Genomic DNA, 23,844 nt, shown 5'->3' on the forward strand with positions numbered 1-23,844 from the left:
TTGGATTATGAGAAATACCCTCCCAGAGGTCCAGGAAGAAAAAAAAAAACAAACACAAGACAGCTAAACCTGCTAGCTGATGTAAAGCACAGACTCAGCAGTTCTGCAGCTAACTAGCCTTCTCAGAACTACTGCCCAAGCGCCTCCTTCCCCCACTTTCTCTCTTTCCTTTGAAGGCTCAAGTTATTAATTCACAGAAGTTAGTTATTATTCACTGCAACCACGATGCAATGTATGAATTATTCACCACAACTTTCATAGTTTCCCTTATAATTAACAAACCACAAACATCCTCATCAAAAATGAACTACAGCTTATGTAGGAGGATCTCACTAGTACTCACTTGTAACTGGTGGACGCATGTTCTACTCTGTTATCCAATAATCTCAGATGTAGAAAATGCAATATTGTCATAGAATGTAGGCAACTTTCAGTAAAAAGCAGCATAATAAACATATTTTTTCTATAGAAAAAGTATATATGAGACTTCCTCAGATGTGCAAATTTCTTACTTTCTGTCATTTTGCATTAAAACTAGTAAATAACTCACAGCAAGTAAATTATCAAACACCTGTTTTGACATCTGGCTTCTGTCAGATCTCAAGTTTCTCATTTGTTCCATCTTTCTTGGCTCACCCCCTTAAAGTAGCTTTAACTTCCCTTCTTACAAAAATAAACTACGTGTAGGCATCATTTTATCAGAGTCAGAAGGGCTAATGGATCACAGCGGAAAAATGTTTCCTTTGGAAAAAAGAACATTACTTAAGAGCTGTGTTAACTATTAATAAGTGCACTGCAGAGATAATCAAGAGCATTCTCAAATAGGGAATATTTGTAAAGGCTGCTCTTTAACAGAATTGGTATCAGAATAGCCTTTAGAACAAACAAATAAATGGATTATTAAATATCCTGAACTCACACCAAGCTCTAGAAAATTCATGCACTAAATTTCTCCAGTACTGTTTTCAAAATTCACTGCAGGACCTGCAGTTTATCATTTGGATTTGCCGCCATCCCACGCAGATGGGAACCGGTAGCTGCAGCATCAGCAAGTGAGCTGCAGGTGTGGGGCGCCTGACTGGCTCCGCGGGAAGAGCAAAGCAAATACCGCCCACCACAGGCCACCAGGGTGCCAGGATCCACTAGGTGGTGCTGTTCGCCCATATATTTAGGCCCTTTGGATTTGAACTAAAAAAATAAAAGCAAGAAAATAATAACCGGAGGGAGCGGATTGGTTTTGTTTTGTTTTGTTTTGTTTTTAAAAAAAAAAAAAAAAATAGAGTAAAACTTCAGAAGAGTTTTTATTAGTTTTCTCCTTATCACCTGTGTCAGTGGTACTGGCTCCATCACATCTTTTTCTTGAGGCAATGCCAGATCAGAAAATTAAACTTTGCCCCAGTGTTACAAGCTTGGCGAGCTGTTTTGTTTTTTTAACTGTTGTCTCTAAAATAATTCAAGGCTTAGGCTGCTCTAGTGATAATATATATTATTCAACCAAGTAGAATAAATTACACCATGGGACAGTCTTCTTACTTTCTTAATTCAAAGAAATAGTCAACATGTTTGAAAATAATTTACACAGAAAATATAATTTACATTGTAGGTTAAAAAAAAAATAACTAGATTGTAGGGAACAGAACCTGACCTTTTGTTTCCTGAACTTCTTCCAGTTTATACACTGATAAGTGTCACAAGTTCACTGCACACAAAGAGAAAGACTATTTTTTCCAGATGGTCTATTCCATTTTGCCTTCATTTCAAAGTAATAGTCTATGTCCTTCCATTCCCCTTGAGGACATATCGGGCAGAGGAAGTGGGGAGATAGTATTTTCAGAAAATTTTTGTGTAAAAATGGCAGTCGAACCACAAAAAGCAGTAATTTTCTCCTAGAAAAGAAAATTACATATCAAAAAAAAAAAAACACCCCACAAAAAAAAAAAAAACCCAAACCACACACAAAAAGGGGTTTACATACATAGGTTTATGAGGGGAGGAATAATGGCTCGAGTCATAAGGAAACTACTGGGCTAGGGAGAACAGCTTAGAAAGTACAAAGCCAATAAAACACAGCAGACTGCATCAGAAAATATAAGAGTCATAATAAAAAACGGGGGATTTTAATCATTAGCAGTTTCAACAAAGTTTAGAAAATTTGTGTCTTACTGCTGAAGGCCTAAATAAAGTTAGAGGAGAAAAATTCAAGACAGCAATTGCAGATGGTCAGTGAAGAATCACATTAAAATCTACTTTTCGTGGCTTCTAAGGGAAAACTCAGAAATAAGGCTGAACTCAAAAGTTAGGTTGAACATATGTTAGACAAAGAACAAACACAGTGCTTGCCTGAATAACAACACACAGAAAACAATCTGCTGCTGAAAACTGCTATTATACATGCAAAGTTAACATCACACCTCAAGAACCTAGTATAAAACAGTGAGTCTAAACAGCATTTTAAGGACATAGGATTAACATTACATTAGAATGGTTGATGCAAACTCAAACTTCTTAAACTAAGCAACGATTCTGATTATAAACCAAAGTTTATAATCTGACTACAGCAGTTTAATTTAATCTTTTAGATATAAAACTCACAAAAATGTTTAAGGTTACCACCAAAACTAGCAAGTGAGTGGGGAAAAAAAAAGTATCTGTGACATTTTCTGTCTTTCCATAACACAAACAATTTACTGTCAGATTAGATCACTCAGAAAGCAAATTTGTGAGTCATATTTATTATGATTAAAAATTGCTAGTAATTAAAAGTAACATTAGGAATGTAAAGCTAGATGTTAAAAAGCCTAGTAGTATTGTTTCCAGTTTTACTGGAAGACTAGGCTATGTCTCCTGTTTAAGCATAAACAGACTTTGTTCATTCACAGTACTATTGTATTATCAATAACAAATTGATAGCTTGGCATAGTGAACTGACCTACAAATCTATACTCAGGTTTAAAAATAAAAGATTGTTCTGGACACATCAACAACTTATTTGGGCTTCTTATGCTAATAGCTTACTAGGTAGCTTGTTTTATTTTTCATTCACTATAGAAGGTATTTTTCAATACAGCATAAGACAGAGTAACGGTTTGGATGGAAATTCTAATTCCTCTAATTTTAGATCACAACCTATGTAACCACTGAGAAGTACAAAATGCTTGTTGCATAATACCAGATCTAGTACAGATTTTAAAAGTGATTCCTTGTATTTTCTGCATATACTAATGATTAATACAAATGTTTTTCTCACAAGTTGCTGACTTTGTTGCACTAATCTGTTTTATATTTTGTTCACCCTCATTCAAGGGATAGGAAAAATTGCTGTAAGAATATTAAAACAGACGGGTAAAGGAGATTGCTAAAAACCTAACACCAGTTACCATCATCTGAGAAACACATGCAGAGCTGAATGGACCAAAATTACCATGGTTCAGCTCCTTTAAACAGTGCTACCTACCGCAAAATTGAGCCAAACAATAGCTTTATGTAATTCATTTGAAGTATTAGAGACCCCAAGGACACAGTCCTGTATGGCCAGTCAAACTGGAGAGCTGAAGTTCTTTGAAGGTTCTCCCAGCCTCACTCATCCGAGAAACACAGGCAGCTTGAACTGGCTTTTCAAACACTCAGCATTAATTGGTAACAGAGACTAGATCAAAATCAGGCGAGTTCCTTTAACCTTCCCCAAATACCCTCACATCTTCAAGTTTCACTTAATGTAATTGTAAAAACAGGTCTACTGTTACGCAGCTCTCAAGGGCGGCATTAACTTCATTAGGTGCTGTTAGTACAATGTTTTAAGGTCCTCATTAGAACAAGCACAGAGGTATTTTAGACTAATGAGGCTCTATTCTTATAACCTGTCACTGCATAATTGCAGTTTCTTTATAAGTAGCTGATGTGGTGCAAAGTCTCTTAAAATGTAAATACCAGCACAACAATCAGTTTTCACTGATGTGTACTCCAAAATAAACCTTCCCATTAGGCTGCAGGATTTATGCCTACCAGCTTCAGACAAATATATATATATACACATATATATATATATATATTTAGAAAAGAAAAAAAGAGAAAACTGCACACATGTGACAAGCACCTCACCCATTTGCAGAAGGTGCTGCAGCCTCCTTCCTTCTCCACGGCCCTGCTGCACAGCCAGATCTGCTGAGGGGGCACACGGCAGTAGCACTAGGCTCTACACCTACCGCTGGGATGACAAGAGTCCACCTCACCCCGCCTGTGTTTCTCAGCAGCAGCTTCACTGAGACCTCAGTTCAGGTATTTCACTGTCTCCTCTTACCACCAGAAAAGAGGCAACCCCAGTGGTCTGGATAGACAGCCTCTCTCTCACAAGTGTGCAGTCACAAGAGCTAAACCTTGTTATTGCAACTGTGCTCACAGTGGCAGGAGGGACAGATGGAGTCAGCCAACTCGGCAAATGCACCCACTAATGCTCTAGGCAGGACGAGTGTAAACAGCAACTCATGCACAACACCGAAGAGTGTTTTGGAACGAATGAAGTTAAGCAAATCAAGGGAAAAACAAAAGCAAAACAAAACAAAACAATGTCCAGGTTGCCTACATTAAGTTTGTTTCTGAAACAGTGTTTCTGAACAATGTAATTTCTAATCTCTTCTTTGCCCTTCAAGAAGGAAAGATGGGAGGCTTCTGTAATTTAAATCATGTACACAGCTAAATATAATATTTGAGGGAAAAGAGCTGCACCTAAATCTTAGTTCCCCTTTTGCCCTGACAAAGCTGCTTCTAATTGTCATACCTGGGCAAAAAAAGGTCTTGCTTTTAACACAGTTGCACACGGAAAGACAGCAGATTGAAACAGATGTTTGCATATGCAGGGACAGAAATTTATCTCTGAAAAGACATTCAAGAGGAAAAAGTATTTTTAAAAAAAAAAAAACACGTGTATTTTTATTTCACTTTCAGGAAGCACTCTACTGTGCAATCACATAAGCTTAAACTCTCTCTCCAACTCTTCCTCCTATTGTTTGTTTTAAACACTAAAACAAACACAAAAAACATAAAAATATATGGTAAGAGGTAGGAAGGGAATGTAACAGCTGGGCCCATATTCTGATCGGGACTAGATCAGAGCAGTAAGTTGCCATTTTTCTTGTAAAAAACAGAAAAACAGGTTTGAATTTCCTGGATCTGTTTACTTTCCTCATGGGCTAGTCTAATCACTTCCTAAGAAAATCAAAGCAATCAAATCCACAACTTGTTCAGGCTGTATTTATTGATTACTGTGGGCAGGTTTCTATCAAGTGAGGTTTTTTCCATGCTTCCTACCTACAAATTAAGTTCACTGTTGCAGCACAGGGTTGTCTGACAGTGATGTGATTAGAAGTCTGATAAAAGTTCTGTTCACCTTGGTGGGGTTTCGTATAGTGTCTCAAATGCCCTTCTCGTTTTAACAATTTGCTACACCGACATATTACGGTTGGCCGTGTTGAAGTTTCATTGCTATTACCACCTTGTTGGTTTACTGACAACTGTATTACCAGCTGCTATCTCACTGATGTCATTACTGTCTCATGCATCTTCCTGGTGCTGCTACACTAGATAACCATTGCTGGAATTTCCTACTTTTTTCACAAATGCCTTTGGCCATGCGGCCCTCAAGAGGTGGTGTCACTGCACGGTCAGCAATGGTATTTTACACTGTGCAGACCAGTATGTCATGTACCAAGTGAAGTGTTTGTTAAAGCAGGGGTCTAGATACAAGACAGCTAGCTCAAGCTCACCTCAGAGATGACAGTACTATGGGTAAGCAGAAATTTTCCACATTTCGCAGTGCTGCTTACCGAATTGATTTCTTCCTTTCGTGTCAGCAGCCACCAGCTTGGTAAGATATTGTCATGTCTCATTCTTAGCAACATTTCACTCCAGGCCTGGCTGTAATCCTGACCGCTACTACAGAAAGTTTGAAAACAGGACCTTGACAAACTCATCAGATTCAAATGCATAAGTAAAATTTGTTTGTGGGGCTTTTTATTATCTTCTTACACTACTCAGAGAAGAAAGAAAATAGTACTGCAGACCTCTAGACATCAATTCTTTACCTTTTTAAAGCATATTCTGCAATCATCCATAAGGCAAAGAATGGGCCATTCCCTCAAATAAGCAGCACCCTGCAGACGCTAGTAGCTTATTTGCTCCAAATGCCTATATTCTCTTGTTTACTACCAGAGTCCCTACTCTCATTCTCACCCAAGCCACTCAGGCCAGACATTATTAATAGCAGGAGTCCTTCAATCAACCAGAAGATGCATTTTTTTTGTTGTTACTAACAAACTCAAGTCTCTCACACACACAGGGCAACAAACTCAGACACTTTTTGTCTTATATTTCTTTTCCAGCCTCTGATGCTCAAGCATTAAAGTGGTACCTACACCAAATTTTTAGACTTCAGGGTTTCCTACTGTTACAAGAAAATTCTACAAAACCCTGTCTTCCAAGACAATGTTGTCTTTCATAACCCTACCACATTAGACTCTCTCCGCCACCTCAATGGCTTTCTTCCAAGTTCACTGGGTGTGGGTTTGTTTTTTAAAATACTCTTTTCTGACTGGAAGTAGACACTCCCAAACACGGATATGCTCGAGTACTCCAAGTGGAGTGGCTCCAGAAGTGGAGCATAACGGACCTCCAGGGGGAGGAAAATGAGCATTCATACACTGAGGTAAGCACAACAGCATCTACTGAGGTGACCATCATGCTAGAGAAAAGAAGAGATGTAATTTTAAGTGCACGTTCCTACAACAAGATTACTGAGGAGAAAAAGTCACCAGCTTCCACAAACATGGCCACCACACCATTCAGTTCATTCCTATATACCTCTAGCTGTCATTCTTCTATGCTACATTTTCATCTGCCTCTCTCACTGCACCTGACCAGTTGAAGAAGTTTTCTGTCTCCTTGCTCCACAAATGTGTTTGTGATTCTATCACTTCTCCTCTCATCCAGCATTCAGAGCAGCACAGAAGCCATAGCAATCCTAGGTATCTGCCTGCAACATCCCACATAACAAAGCACTGGTGTAAGTTTAAGCAGAAACAGGCACAACTCAAAACCCACTGCATACAAAATGAGTATATCTATCTGTTGCAGACTAAGCATGTGGTGGAACAGAGCAAACACAAGTTCAAGAGGAAAACCAAGAAATCCAAGATTAGAAAGAGAAACAGAATACAGGAACCTAGATATAAAACTTACCTAAAAACATCCAAACTGATTTTATAGTGAACTAGACCTGTCTCATATTTCATTCAGGAATTATCTGTGGAAAAGTGCACTTTTCAAAGCTACAATTCAGAGAAAAAAATACTAGTTTTTGCACAGGCTTGGTCCAGGCAGGGGAAAAAAAAAAAAAAAAACCCACACCAAAACAACCACAATAACGAAAACTGGAGACAATCCTAACCATGAAAGACAACGTGAGCTCTGAATCAGAGCATCTGCTTCTTTATATACCACAGAAAACAAAAATTATGTGAGCCAAATCCATAAAGCAAAAACTCAGTGCTTTAGGCTACTAGTTAAACGTTGTTCCCCCCTCAATTATTTTAGGGATCGTAACTAATTATGAAGTCTTATTCCAATTTACAGGCCTGTAAATTCTGAGACTTTGAACAAACTGATGGAACACTCACTCCTCCATTCCCCTGCTCTTTATTATAAATTCTATAAAGTTTTGTGGCTGCACGACAGCCAAGATGTAAACTCTTATAAGATTGTACATAAAACATTCACTACCATCTCAAATAACTTAGTATGACATTCTGCCACAAGTACAGCGACTGATTTATTGTTGATTTGATTCATACTTTTATGGTAATAAAATTGAATGTTTACTTCACAATATGTTTCCAGCCATCTCTTTACCTTTTTTGTTTAATACCATCTCCCTTTATCATCACTTTAACCTGCAATCTTTATGCAGTTTCTTAGCAGTTACCTATCACAACACACAAAGGCTTTCCTAGCATAAACAAAAGCTCTTGCTCTGAATATCCAGAATTCATTACTTTTTTCTTCCTATCCAATAAAATGAGATCATTTTAGTAAAGACACAGGGACTTAAAATAGTGCAACATTTTAAGTCGACATTGCTAATCGACGTTGCTAATATATTTCCCGATATAGCTTTCCTCAGAAGAAATAGTTCAGGAATTGAGAAAGCAAAAATAAACTACCTTTTATTTTCCTGGAGTAACTCACTTTTTGAAAAAAAAAAAAATCATAGCAGTCATGAGAGTAAAAGAAGAAAAGAGAATTGTAAATTTTTCAGGACAAATTCTAACCTTTTAGTGATGGCTGCTGCAGACTGAGAATAAAATTGTATGAGGTTCAAGGACATCAACAACTTTTTTTTTCCCCTTCATCTGCCTATCAGGAAAAATTGCAACAGTGCTAGACTCCATAAAATACAGCCTAGCAGGTAAGCGATAACAGAGTGTCAGTGACAAAGGTCAGAATTAAAGGGCACAGTTTGATAATTGAGAAATATAAGGATACACTAGGCCAAATATTCATACGGAGTTGAAAAAAGTAGATTACAGGAAAAGAAACTAGAAATAAAGGGGAAGAGCTGTTTTCATTACATGAGGCAGCAAGAGACGGAGTCAAAAAATGCATTCAAGCTTACAAGCCACTGAACTACCAATTTCTTCAGAACATGAAGAACAATTCTCTGGGGGGGAAGTCTGTGTACAGCAGATAGCTACACCATCAGGAGTATCAACTTCTTCCCACACCTGATCCATTGCATCAGAAAGAAAAAAGATATTGGTGTCCGTTAACTACTGCTAAGAGATCTGAAGCAAGCAGCTAAGAAAAGAAAGTACTGTATCTGCCACACACCTCTACAAGTGAAATTTCTGTAGATATCTAAACCTCCCCTGGAAAATTTTATGGATACCAGGAATCAGAAAGACAGGGAGTGACTGACTGCTTTAAAAACTTGCACCAAAATAGGGCAATCCCAAGGCTGATCATACAGTTTAGATCCACTTCCAATAAAAATGACATGAATTCAAGTCCTGTCTTTTATACAGGCACCATCGGGTCAGCCCTTTTGGGCTCCTAACTGCAAACTACCATCTCCTCCTCTTCCAGCCCTGAAACACCTCAAGATCACAGTTGTGCAGAGCCACTAGAAATCAATAGTAAATCAGTTTGTTTGAGCCTGACAATGAGGAGAGGAAAGCTCTATGCCTTGGGCATATAATGACATAACTACCACCACTGTACCCTTTTGTCCCCACCAGAAATGCATCTTGTAGCCCTGCTCCTCTTCTTTCCAACAATCCAGGCAGTTACAGCGGCAACACTCAAGGTGAGCCCTCTTAATAGGCAGCAGCAGTAAGAGTCCCAGAGCACTGTCACACAAGCCTGTTTTTCTTCCTGTGGCCATACATAACGCCAGTGTCACTGCAACAAAGTTCATATGGTGGACTTGGCAGTGTTACATTTGTGGCTGGACTTGACGATCTTAAAGGTCTTTTCCAACCTAAAGGATTCCAGGATTCTATGTAGTCAGGCCTGAGTTAGTCCTAAATTAGCTCAGTAACAGCAGCTGTGTAGCCACAACATTTAATTCACCAGCTAAGTACCCTACCTGGTTAGTATAGCACTAGCACGGAAAAACCTAGAAGCCCTTCAGTACAGGCATACATGATGTGCTCATATAATTGCAGGCTGGAAAGCATAGACTTAGCCTGTGGTAGCATCTGATGGAACAGAGTAGTTTAAAGGGGGGCACAGTGCTCTGTAAGAGAACTTAACTGTTCCGGGGACAACAGTAACGATGCATAAAATTGAAAGATGGAAACCGTGTCATGGTTGCTCTTTGCTAAAAATGTCCCTGCAATTACCCATTTCAAGGGAAAAATCCAATTGCTCTCTCTCTGTACTTGCTCTTTAACATACAGAAGGAATACAGTTGCCATTCTGACTTTGAATGAAGGGTTTTCATTACATTTTACTATACAAATAGATTGTTTTCAAAGATAAATACTTCATATTAACGATTTACATGCTCACAGTGTCACTTAAGTTTTCTAATCAGTTTTAAGGATGTTTGTTTCCTTAAAAAGAATAAAGGCTTCCTATCCTAAGTGCATAGACGTGAACAACACAACAGAGCCAAGGCCAATTCTCCTTGTGACTAGAGGAGGAAAATAACTTTTGTTTACTGTATGTGGTGAAGGTTATATCACTTGTTTTATGGAGGAGGAATAAAGTACAGAGACTGTGCCTAGCTAGCCAGCCCTGTGTAGTCCATTATCATGCAAGATCAGCAGAATCAGAGTAAAAAAAAGGCCTAGATAGCAGGAAACCAAAGATGTATAGCACAGCTACTGAAGGAGGCATGAATTTAGAACATTTAATTTGGGGAAAAACAAGAAGTCCAACTCAATTTCCAAGCAGCTTAAATACTGGTCCTAAGTACAAGTGTTCCATTTTTTTCCATTTCATAGGGAACACCTAAGATGATGAAAAGTGTGTACTTCATTCATTTTCTGTCTTTTTTTCTTTCAAGACTTCTCAGTTATTCAGAATTTTCACTGCTAAGGAAATTGCTGTTTCGTCTTTACCTTTGCTTCTTAGCTATTAGTTAATCCTGTATCTTAATAGTTACTGTTTCTCCTGTTGTTTCTGACATTTATAGATTTCATTACAGTTTCCTATGAAGTGCTGCAGATAAAAGAGAAAAACCCCTTATGATGTCACATCAGTATGTTACTCATTAACCAATTTTAAACACTAGCCTGAGCTGGAGTCATAACAAGACTGCACTTCCTATAGCAGTGAAAAGCTGTGCATTTGAAAGATCAGCCTAGAACTGACTTACCTAACTCTCCAGTTAACTCCTTTAAAATGATGAGAAAAGGGAATTCCTTGGAGGATGACGTTTTTTATTCTGAAAGTCCGAACAGCTTCCAAAAGTCAAGTAACAACACCCCAGTCAGCGCTACAGAGAGTTACGGATCAGTATTTATAAGGTAAATCCTGATGCGCTTGAGTGTTCTTTATGTACTTGGTGCTGGGGGGAGACAGGGCAGCAATACAAGAGAGCCGTGGGACGAATACACCAATGAAAACACCCTGATGAGGAAGCTTATGAGAAGGCAATGCATGCTGAGATGACAATTTCAATCATGTTACTGATTGCACTGGGATGGTGAGCACTATTGCAAAGGAGAAATTTGTAATGGAGGACAGAAGGGTGTTGTTTGCTCTATTACACTGAAGTAGGGTTTTGAATATGTATAGCACTGGACATGAATAAAATTACCTCTGTGAGGTCATCCAGTACTATCTATGATATTTGAGTGGGTCTCCATATGAAACAACTGTAAGCTTTGCCAGAACAGGGAATTTAACAGAATATTTTCATGTGCTTTTTGACCTATATCAAACATTACAATGCTTATTAAACTACATTTCAAGGCAAAAGCTACCATAATCACAAGTATTCATGGAAGTTGAACACTTGCATGACTGCATACTGCTAAAGGGTTTGCTGATAGAACAACTGCAAACAATTTTTAAGGGGAAATCTGTGTTCTTACTTCGGAAACATGGACTTGTTGGATTGCAGACTTACACTGTGGTGGAATTCATTGCAACAAAGAGTTCTGGATAAATCACACGTATTTTAGCACAGATAAATGAGGAAAGGCAGTGTCAGAGGGTTAGTGGCACCACTTATCCTTCCCCACCTACCGCAGCAGACAGAAACAAGTGAACAACTATAGTATTAATGTCAACTCATTACTAGTAAAATAGCTTTAAAAAGCTACTCAAAGTAACTTTAGACATTTCTTGGTTCTTAATCAACTTGAAAATTCTTTACCAAGTGCTGTCCTTAATATCTGCCCAGTGCCCACACATCCTGAAGAGTGATTTGGAGGGAGCACCTCTACATAGTCTTTGTGTGGCTGAATTATACTTCTTTGTAGCTCTGCATAAATTCTTTATATGGGGTGATGGCTCATACCAGTAATTGGGTCACAAGTATAAATAAGTCTGCTGGCCTTATTCTTCCTCTTTTGAAAAGTTATCAGGGCTTTTTAATATTATGTCTGCATAACATCCTTTCTTCCAGCTCAAATGTCAGACTATGTCCAACAGTTTGAACAGAGAATAAAAAAATCAGAAAATGTAAGTTTTAATTAGAGCTCTCAAAGGCCCTTACCTAGAACTAATTACTTAGAGCCTGTTTTTTAAAAAAAACATCCACATATGTTTTTGTATGCCTCTCTTGGCCTCATGTGGGACATGAATACATACAGTGGCATTTGGAGGTTCAACACAAGTAGGTGATGTTTAACCACTTCTAATTTGGGCAGCAGAAAGTTCGCCCTCTTTTCTCTATGCAGCCCAGAACACTGGGCAGACTAATTTACCAACTTTTTTATTTACGACTAGATAACCAGTACACAAAAAGCTACCATATATGCTCTGATAGCAACATGACCAGCCCTTACAGAGTCCTTTGTGTCAGACTTCTCAATAACCTGCCTGCCTGCCAAGTAGTGAGTAGCAGGGGCAGGCCTTCTAGAAATCCAGTTTACTCAATTGCTGTCTCAGTAAGAAGGATAATACGATCATGAAGTCGTACTGTGAAACTATACTGCTAATAGCAAAGATAGAACAGCAGGCTGCAAGCACTAGACAATCCAATAAGAAGAATGCATGACTGCACACAATAAGCTAGTAGCTGGACTGCGTTCTCACCAAACCTGCTTTTCAGGTGTTTATCACTGTCACGATACACTTACTCAAAATAAGCCACATGAAAAATCAAGGAAAATGCTTTTGGGAAAAAGAAATGGAGGCTCTGCATTTTTAGGTACTATTTTCAATACAGTCCTATTTACTTAGAGCATATTTCCCATATATGAAGATGCATCCACAAAGAAAAGTTACTGTACTAATGACTGCTCGTGTCCAACCTAATTATTCATGCCTGAGGACAAAAACTGACTATATGCCTAAGTTTTTATACACCTCTGTTTTCACCTCACTGTAACTGGCACCATGCGGATGAGCACAAATTTCCCAGAATCCAGAGGGTCATTAACATTTCAGACAGGGGAGCTCACAGTTTATCACCGTGATAGCATGTTATTCCTGACATAGAGCGGAACTGATTTCAGAAGCAAATTAAGACTCTGGAGCTATAGCTGAGGTGTCAGCCATGCATAATAGATCAGAGATTTGTATCGACAAAAGTATTGGCCACATGTGTATGCAGCATTTTATCAGCATGAATGTTGTTCTGACATCAGAACAAAATATTTTCCAGTAGTCCAGATCAAAAAATTGGCAAAAACAACAGGGATCTCAGCCTCCCCTTTGGAGCCCATCCCTATACTTTGAGTCAGTATGACTCTGAAAAAATGACCCTGAAAAAAATACATTGAACACAATAGAATGAGATTTTTAAGTAATTTAGATCAGGACTACTGACCACCAGCTCTGTGAGTGTCATACTGCTACATATGGTAACATCAACCTTAGCAATAAATGCAGGTTGTATATCAAATTCTTGTTAAAAAAAACAAATATATGTGAAGATTCAGCATTTGCCAGTAACATTGATATTAGGTAAAAATTGCAAACAAATAAATAAGAACAAAAGTACAACATGGAGAGGTAGGTTTTCTAAATGCAAAGTCATGGAAATGGGAGTCAAAAGGGTCCTCAACTCTAATCCTGACTCAGCAGCTCATTTGGTGCATTGCAATGCATAAATCAATTAAATACAATACTTGTGTTTTCCATCTGTAATCTGGCATTAATATTTACCTATTTTGCATATAACAGAAAAACTGTGTAACTTCTAACAAAAACAGTAAAGATTGTTCTGTTGCAGTTAGATTTTTGTTTGGACAAAAGAAAGTATCCATACATTCAGGTTTTCTCTCTGAAGATTTTTGGATGGGAATATAAACTTTTTTAATTTAGTTATGCGTTGAAATTATATCAATCAGAAACATCCAATACACTAATGTAAAGCTAAGGATTAGTTCAGAGTAATCCAAGCAGTCATGTTTAAGAGATAAACATGTACCTACCATCTTCTAAAAGATTTATTGTCTTTATAGCTCAATTATGACCACCTGAGACACTGGCACACTTTTACTGCTCAATGTCTTGCACCTGGGATTTGGCATTCACCCTGTGTGGCCTTGCTATGCAAAACATATCTGTATTTGTTGTTTGGTTTTGGTTTTTGGTTTCTCACCAGAGTAATATAGCTCCTAGTTCTAAATGAGACAAAACAGCAAGTCTATCTGTCTCAGTAGAATAGCTTATTATTCACAACCACATCTGATGTAAAGACTGTGAGAGAACGGATAGCACGATTCATTCTTTCACATTATCTTGTGCCCCTCGCTTTAACCTTCCTCTCCTCAGGGTAACAACAATTCTTTCCTAAGCTCCTGGAAAGTCTGGGCACTGTTTTTACTTGTGGAAGATTCACTTTATCCTCAAAGAAGCTGTGCTTTCTTAGATACTTACCATTCCGCTGCTCTTCAGACACTGCTAGATGACTAAAGGTTTCTCTCAACATGATATACTATGAATGTTTGCATGCATGCATGCATATTTGGTTCAAAGAGGTATCCATGTCTATTCCTTTATGATACACAGACTGAATAATACATACATGCATGCACATTATTCATTAGACAGACGTAATCTGTTCTTTGTCTTAAACATACTGGTTCATCTGGATTGAAATTTTTGTCCGTGTTCTGTATAAGGAGACATCACCCTTAGATGTCACCCAGGATTTATTTTGGACACTTATAAGCAGAGAATGACAAATCAAGCTAAGCTGATCCACTAGGGTAGAACAAGCAACGTTTATATTTATCTTTTCCTGCCTAGCTGGCCAATATATCAAACTACAGTTATAAATGGAGAAAAATAGATTTCACTGCTGTGGGTTTTTGTACTTCTATTATAAATGATAACATCTAGGCATCACAGCATTCTAACAATGTCATCCATGAGGCATTCAGGGCAATATATTGCTTGGGAAATACGCCATGACTGCTTTTTTTCTTATGAACTAAGAGGAGACACCTTTTTCAGCAAAGTGCCAAAGCGGCTGAGTGCAATCTCAGAGGTTGCAGAACTATTACAGGTCACAAGGTTGATTTTTTCAGAATATAAGAAAGTTGCCATGAACAATTTGGAGAGAGACAAATGTTGCTTTAATTCACTGGTTCCGCTGTGTTTTGCCATTAACCCTCCTTCCCACACTGTTGCTTTGATCATTACGAGACACAGTAAGACACATCGGCAAGACACACAATATGCAGTGTGTCTTCTGTGACTCTACACAGCAAGTTGTGTGAAGGTTATTCGTATCAAAATGGCAGTAAACGTGCTGATGGAGTACATGTACAATGTGATTCACATTCACTATGAGGGGGGCTGACACCACATTACTACTACCCCAGAAGTTTTATGTGAGAATTTATCTCCTTTTTCTTGCTGGATGCTACAGTGCATAATTGTAGTGTAGCCTGTTTCACCCAATTGCTTCAGTATTCAGCCACAACAAACAGCCTCAGCGTGCCTCACCATTTGTGGAGAGAAATGCTCTAGATAGCTTTCAGCCCAGCTTACTTCATATGCCCCATGCACTTCCCTGTCCAAAAGGGAGTTCAACAAATACAATAATCCAGGCTCCTTTAAACAAACACCAGGAACATATAGGCAGCTATCACTTCTAGCAAACTGCTCAGAAGAAAACAATCACATGATATAGGTCTCTACACAGCAATCTTACCCTTTCAAAACCAAATAAATTACTAAACTCTTAATCCAAGCAAGGAATGGGGATCAATCGGCCAACACTGCTTTTCACTCCTTACAAAATAGGGCCAGAGCGAGTGGTGCAAGTTATCTTCCATAGACTATTTAGGACCTTGGTTTACTCCATTTATTTTGAGCATACTTCAAGTATGCTGACTTGCAGATGTTTCTGAACATTCCTGCTTGAGGCAGTAGTATCACCAACACCAGATCAGGTCAGGTACGGCTTTGTCTAGCTGGGTCTCGTAACCTCCAAAGACAGAGTCTACAGCCCCTCTGGGCAACTTGGTCCAATGCTGCACCACTCTTGTAGTGCAGTTGTTTTTGTCTTTTCTAGTCTGCATCCCCCAGGCTGTAAGCTGTTTCAACTCAGCTTGTGTCTGACTTGCATGTATTACAGAAATCAAAATTTTTCACTATTTCAACATCTTTCCAAATGTCTATTAGTTTGTGTCTCATACTATCACAGCTCCTATTTCTATGGTATCTAACATAAGCGTGCTTTCCTATCTTATTTCAACAAAGTACTATAAGGACTTATTTAGAGGGTCTTTCATCACTTAATGGCTTCCAAGGCATCTGAGTAGCTTTCACAGAATCCTACCAATGCAGAGTATCATACAGAAAACTGAAGAAAAGACCTATAATCACCTATAATCCAAAAGTACCTGTAGTCAGGTGCTGTTAAGGCTGTATCTCTTTGTACCTTTTCGCACCTGCAAACAAAGTACAGAAAAATTCTCTACTGAGAAGAAATGTGCTCAAAGTATATAGAATCCCAGAAATCACTGCACTGATTTTCTACTTTGTTCCCTCTCAAGGAAGTTTCCTCACATTTGGGCATGCTGATACTTGCCATATAAGCTGAGAAATACTTTATGAGCAGCCTTGATTACTGTACTAAAATAAAATCCCAAGATAAATAAATATTGATGATTAAGACAATCTCTATCCCTGTTTATTTGTAGCTAGATTGTCTTTTTTATCCTTTATTGGCAATATCCCACCCGAGAATCTCCAGGCATGGGTAGCGGTCCTACTGCTTTTTACACTGACCTTTCCAGTATGTCTCATTGAGCTCCTTTACTCTTGCTTTCCTCATGTCATTCAAGACAGGATTCATATTTATTCTGATAAATTGAAGAAATGGTCAGAAAAAAACAGTGAAATTCAAAAAGGATATATAGGTCATACTTAGTCAAATCTAACAATCAGCTGCTAATGTACCAGATGAGAACAACATCTCAATTGTCCTTTATAAAAGCTTCACCAGGTCATAATTGTTGAACAATTAAACCTGAGCCAGCCTCACCCTGCTGTGAAACACGTAAACACTTTACTTCAAAATATAAACAATGGTAGTGCGTATAGGATACATGAAATAATCTTTATATCTTGCCTCTATTCAACCTTCATAAGGCTTCTGGGGTCCAGCTTGGGGCACTGCACTTCAGAAAAGATCTGAACCTATTAGAGATAGTTCATAGGAAAAAAGGAAGTCCAGAAATTAATTTATACCTTTTATCAGAGGCTAAAGAGAAGAAGGAAATAGGGAAAAATCGGAGACAGTTTTTCACTGTTCCTCATATTGAATAAATTAAGAAGGACAGTTTTTCACTGTTCTTCATATTGAATAAATTAAGAAGCAATGGCTTTAAATTTCAGCAAGAAGGATTCAGGATCACGTTAGAGATTAAGGAGGACTTCCCCTGGATGACAGCAAACACTGGAACTGATTACCTGGATACATTGCTGACTTTTAAGAACAACTTAAACAAGTGTCTTGTCAGGAATAACTCAGGAATAGCAGGCCTTGCCTTGGGATATGGAATGAACTTGATGACTCAGTGAGTCTCTCCCCATTTTGCTTTTCTGTGTTTTCATATGTATCTTAAATCTTTTTTTACAATGAAGGTTTTTCCTATTATTTCATCTCTAGGTTTCATCCTTTGCTGTGTTATGCATAATGTTGAAGGTCCTGATTATCAAAAACCCTCAACCCCATCTGAGGCTTAATGTAGTCTCTTCAGAGCAGGAACATGTTGGGTTTTGCCTACATGGCATCACTGGTACTGCAGGCATTAAACAATAATCGGTAATTTTATAGTACACCAATTTCTCTTTCTCCCCTCAATCTGCACTTTGCCGATTAGAGAAAAACGCAGTCCAGATTTTCATACAACAATGGGTCTCTATTGGTGACAGCATGGTCTTCACATACTTGCTTTACTGTGTCTGTATACATAAGCAATTATAACTGTACAGTAAAAGGTCCTTTGTGCTTTTTTTTGTATATGTAAGACTTGCCACAGCCTATCAAAATAAAAGCATAAGGTTTTTAAGTCTATTCCACCCACATAAGCAGCTGCGCACTTGATTGTTTAATATAAGGCATTCCTCACTACATATTACTGAGAATCCTGGCATTCAGGACCTTTTATCATTTGGGAGTGTGTCCTCCCACTCTGGAATTGCTGCATCATGCAGTTTGACAAAGCTTGGCCACATAGTTTCTCTTTCAAATCCTCCAAAAAACACAAGCTATAGTCATTGCTTATTATTTCCACTGCCATCAACAGATAATAACAAAATGCAGTAAGAAGGCATGTACTGACAATTTGCCAGAACCAAGCCTCTGACAAGAGTTAAGATAATCATGATGTGGAACAAACTATTTAGTAAGGATTCATTTTTAGTGTCCAGGCTGCAGGCATCAATTTATTTGAATATAAGTTTCTTCTACAGTAAATACCTTCACTAATTAAAACAGAAGGCTTTGCATACCTTGAGAATGGGGCCAGACAAAACTAAAACAGAGACTGAGCTCCCGGGACCAAGCAGCTCCTTGCCAGTTCTTGCACCGCTGTGGTAGAGGCAGGAACATCTGGAGGTGAGTGAACAAAACAGTCAGCGGTAGCATTTATCTCCTGTAGCTAGTAAATCTGCCAGAGACTGAAAATCTAAGCTCTCAAAAGGGAGCCGATTTTATTTGCTCAAATATCTAAAAGCCAGATTTTTACCTACTGTAAACTAGCATTGTTCTGCTGGAGTGGGTGGAGCTACACTAGAGTTATTCAACCACAAGTCTGCCTTCGGCTTCAAAATTAGGACTAAAATAGCAACTGATGCCTTTCTAGTCCAATGAAGGCCTCCAAGAAGGAGAGCAAGGCTAGGCAGTCACTTTTCCAACTGATTCCAGACATACGGTGCATGCCTTGATAGTGCACACTTATACAAGAACAATTCCCAGGGAACCCAAAACCTCACACAGATTGCTGCACCCCAGCAAAGGGTTGTGGGTACAAATGGACACACGATGCCAACCCTGCCTCCCTGGCTTTTCCAGTGCTCACTCTACTCTCAGCCTAGACAGCTGAAATGGGGACTATTCTGCTATCCCTTAGATAAACGGGATGCCACTATACAGCCACAGGCTGCACCTGGCATAAGGGGGTGGGAGAAGCTCTGCAATGCAGTGCCAAACCTGCTCAGGTGCTCCACATGGGAGTTTAAGGCTGCAAAGTTTCACAAGTGCTGGGCCTAACAGGACTAAATAATCTTTCTTGTAAATTACATCTCATTTCCTTTCCACATGTGCCTTCATTTTCAAGTAAAGTAATACATAAACATCAGTTAATGGTGTCTCTCAGAAATACAGCCATTTTAAAAGTCCTCCTTTCTATGCAGCTTGGCACATAGTCTTTAAATGATCTCGGACTGGAGCTAATTAAACTCACATGGTCTAGCTAAGACCATACAGCAGTTGCATGTCTTATGCAGGATCTGTGTGCCCAAGCAGCTATGGCAGACCTGAGCCTTTTCACTATTAGCACCTCTTTTGCTTTATTGATTTCCTGAATATATTGCAACCTTCAAAATACTGTGTATCAAGCAATCCTAACAATCATAGAATCATAATGTTGGAATAGACGTCTGAGATCATTAAGTCCAACCGTTGACCTAAAACCACCATGCCCACTAAACCATGTCCTGAAGTGCAACATCTGCACCTTTTTTGAACACCTTCAGAGTCAGTGACTCCACCACTTCCCTGGACAGCCTGTTCCAATGTTTGACCACTCTTTCAGTAAAGAAATTTTTCCTAATGGCCAATCTAAACCTCCCCTGGCACAACTTGAGGCCATTCCCTCTTGTCCTATCACTTGTTACTTGGGAGAAGAGACTGGCCCCCACCTCACTACAACCTACTTTCAGAGAGTTGCAGAGAGCGATAAGGTCTCCCCTCAGCCTCCTTTTCTCCAGGCTAAACAACCCCGGTTCCCTCAGCCGCCCCTCATAAGACCTGTTCTCCAGGCCCTTCATCAGCTTCATTGTCCTTCTCTGGACACACTCCAGCATCTCAACATCCTTCTTGCAGTGAGGGGCCCAAAACTGCACACAGGATTCGAGGTGTGGCCTCACCCGTGCTGAGTACAGGGGCACGATCACCTCCCTACTCCTGCTGGCCACACTCTTTCTGATACAGGCCAGGATGCTGTTGGCCTTCTTGGCCACCTGGGCACACTGCTGGCTCATATTCCGCCAGCTGTCAACCAGCACCCTCAGGCCCTTTTCCACTGGGCAGCTTTCCAGCCACTCACCCCCAAGCCTGTAGCGCTGCAAGGGGTTGTTGTGACCCAAGTGCAGGACCTGGCACTTGGCCTTGTTAAACCTCATACAACTGACCTCAGCCCATCGATCCAGCCTGTCCAGGTCCCTCTGCAGAGCCTTCCTGCCCTCAAGCAGATCAACCCTCCCACCCAATTTAGTGTCATCTGCAAACTTACTTACAATGCCACTGGAAGGCAAATTATTTGCCTTGTACATCTTTTAATCTGAAATGTACATCAGTACCTATCTCCTACCCTGTTGTCCACTAACATAGACCACCCTCCTGAACATATTCTCCCCTTACCTCCTGTGAACAGTCTGGCAGTTCAGAAGAAAACGCAATAATTAATTCTATTAATATATTCTAACACATTAAACCATGAAAACAGACCTTTTTCTAGAGATGTTACTTCGAACTTTTATCCCAAGGTTGGCCTGCCTTAGATGTATCGTTATAGCCATAGGCTACATCTCTGCTTTGTGAAAATACTGGTTCACCAAACTGAACCCCGACTTGGGTATTACCCAAGTAACGAAAACATTTCTCAGATGCACATTGACAGTTTGTGTCTGCCATGTGAGATGACTTGTGCCAAATGCTGGTGGTTAACCTTTCTGAAGGCATGCAACTTCCCCACCAGCGCAAGCCGGGGGAAGGCTATGCTTGCTCTCATTTTTTGTGCAACACTAGGTCATTTCCTGAGCAGACACACCAGCCTGGGGTGCTGCTGAAGAGAAAGGCAACCAAAAAACCACCCGAGGCAGCCACAGATGGAAGCACCAGCAAGTCACCACAGAAGTCCGTGTTAGCACAGCTGCCTGGAGGCCGGCATCGGTATTTGGACTACCACCTGCTCCAAAGAGACACGGGGGAAATGTGCTGACAGAAACCTGTGGAGAGCTGTTTTCTGTGAGCTACCACCGGCCTGCAAGCCCTCTCCCAGGCTGGGCCAGGCCGCCGTGAGGGCCGCGCTGCACGCCCTCTGGGCCGGCTGCCTTCGCCGCCGCTCCCCGCCACCTTCCCTCCTCGGACCGTGCATGTGGGTGTGTGGAACCGCATCTCCCGGCCCCCCGTATAAAACATTAAGGACACCTTTTGTTCGAGCCAGCGGGAGACGGCGCCTCACGCGACAACGTCCCGACTGAGTAATTTAACCCGAGTAACGGATCGGCCACGCGGGGAGCGCGGGCTCCCGGGGCCGCGTCAGTCACTTGGCGAGCACCACCGGGGCCGCCCTCCTCGCCGCAGCCCGGGGCGGCAGCCAGCCCCCAGGCGGACGGAGGGACAGGCGGGCGGGTGGAGCCGCTTTTTAGCGGCTTCCCAACCTCGGCCCGCGCTCCGGCCGCAGCAGACCCAGGAGGGCGGCGGCGGCGGCAAAGGCGGCGGGGCCCGCCCCGGGGCGGGGCGGGGCGGCGCGGCTCGGCTCGGCTCGGCTCGGCCCGGCCCGCTGGTTGAGTGCCGTGCGGCGGCGGCGGGCCGCGTCGTGCCGTGGGGTGCCGATGGTGCTCATGACCGAGCAGCGGTGCGATGCGGAGGAGCCGAAGGCTGTGCGGGTCGCCGGCAGACGGGAAAACAGGGGCGCCCTGCGGCTGTGAGTACTGCCTGCTCCGGAAGGGGCGGCCACCAGCCCCGCCGACCGCCCGCTGGGACCCCGCGCAGCCCTGCGGGAGTTGCGGTCCCTGCCCGGCTTCACCCCGTGAGGGAGAAGCGGCCGCGGAGAGTCACTCGGTGCGGTTTGCGGCGGCGGGGGAAGACCCCGGGCCGGCGGGCGTTGGGCTCGGCGTGGTGGGGGCTTCGCTGTTCTGGGCGTTGGCTTTGGTTTGAAGTTCGTAGGGAAGAGTCGCCAAGGGGTGTCCGCGTCTAGACTTAAATTAAGCGCGAACATCTCCGCTCAGCCGGGCTATGCGCTCTGCAGGAGGCGGCTCCGAGCACAGCGTTAAACTCTGATGTTGTACTTTTAGGAGCAAAGCGTATAACTATTGCTTTTAGTAGTTGCAGGCAACGTCCTGGAAATCCTTCTCTGCCATGGCACAGAAATCCAGCAGCTGTGGTTTATTAATTACAGCAGTGTGCGTGGGCTCTAGTGGGAAGCTGTGATCCTCTCCTCTGGGTGCCAAGAAAACCCAGAACTTTGTTGAAAGTTCAGCCTGTCTTGAAACTTTGATGCAGGCGAGATGCAGTAAAATGGGAGTTCCATCTGACTTCTGTCCCAGTTGGAGATGGGACAAACCGCTCTGGCAAGGTAGTGGGTGCTTGCCTGCCTTGGTGTGGTTCCTCACCACACTCCTCACCCAGCATGGCCATACGCATACCCAGCCTCCTTCTGCTTTTTAACCTGAAAGGTAATGTAAAAACTGAGCAGATGGAGAGATCAAAAATGCTTAATATTCTTCAGGAGAAAGAGGAGGCCTTGGTGGCTGGTAAAGGCTGTTTAGGCTAACTCATGGACGGTAGGGAAGTCAGAGGTCTTCCCCTTCCATGGGCAGGAGGGCTCCCTGCACTCCCCTGAGGCCACTGACCTTCCCAGCCTCTGATGGTGGCTGGGAATGTAAGGGCTTAAAGGCTGCACCTCCTATATTGGTCTTTGGTCTCCTGCAGAGGTCTTGTTTAGGTGCTTGTATGCCATGGTAATGACCATCATGAAAATCTTTCTGGAATCAAGCAGCTGTCTAGTTCCATGCAGGGCTTCCAATTCACATGGGACTTGGCAGTCCCAAGGATGCTGTTTGAGTATTTAAGCATGTGAGAAACAAGAAACTAAAAAATCTGGGGCTTTCGCCTCAAAAGAAAAAAATAGTTCTTATCTGGAATGATTCCCCAACCCAAAGAACTTTTCTTCACGAGGATTGAATCTTAAACAGCCCCCAGAAGAAAGAAGAGCAGGTTACCAGCAACTAGCTCTTCCTCTGGAAAGAAACTCTGAGAAGGTCTGTGGGTCAGGGTTTTATTTTGTCCCAACTGTTGTATCCTTGGTCTTTAAGCAGATGTATTCCCAAAGTATGTATTACGGTAAAATCTGTTACCAGAAATAACTTGCTTGTTAGAGACCACTGGGAATCAAATTGTCTTCTAAGTGTCCTTTATCCTGTGTGGCTGTAGTCACATCAGAGATTTCACATTACAAATGAGACATAATTTGCCAACCTTCTGCAGAGCCTCCTGACTTCAAGCCTTGGGTCCTGATCCCCTACACAGAATTATGCCAATGAACCTAATGAAGTTCTTCAGGTATGCCAGATCTGTATCTGACTGTCCAAGACAGGATATGGAAATCTTGATGTCAGAGACATTACACTTGCTCCAGCTAGCTAACTGACCCTGTCTTTTGCCCCCGGGTGTTTAATCTTTCAGTGCTGAATCAGCTACTGTTGTAG

The 23,844-nt window shown here is 41.2% G+C and overlaps 1 protein-coding gene across 1 annotated transcript in view; it reads left to right on the plus strand.

The window, feature by feature from the left end:
* The first annotated feature begins 10,896 nt into the window (after positions 1–10,896).
* The window catches only part of GRAMD2B (GRAM domain containing 2B), a 41,920-nt gene continuing 28,972 nt past the window's right edge, over positions 10,897–23,844 (plus strand). The window contains exon 1 of the mRNA XM_086479689.1: positions 10,897–11,021. Within this exon, the coding sequence (XP_086335815.1) occupies positions 10,897–11,021 (125 nt within the window). The remainder of the gene's footprint in view (positions 11,022–23,844) is intronic.

The sequence above is a fragment of the Leptosomus discolor genome, chromosome Z, assembly GCF_034619465.1.
Source record: "Leptosomus discolor isolate bLepDis1 chromosome Z, bLepDis1.hap2, whole genome shotgun sequence".
NCBI lineage: Eukaryota > Metazoa > Chordata > Aves > Leptosomiformes > Leptosomidae > Leptosomus > Leptosomus discolor.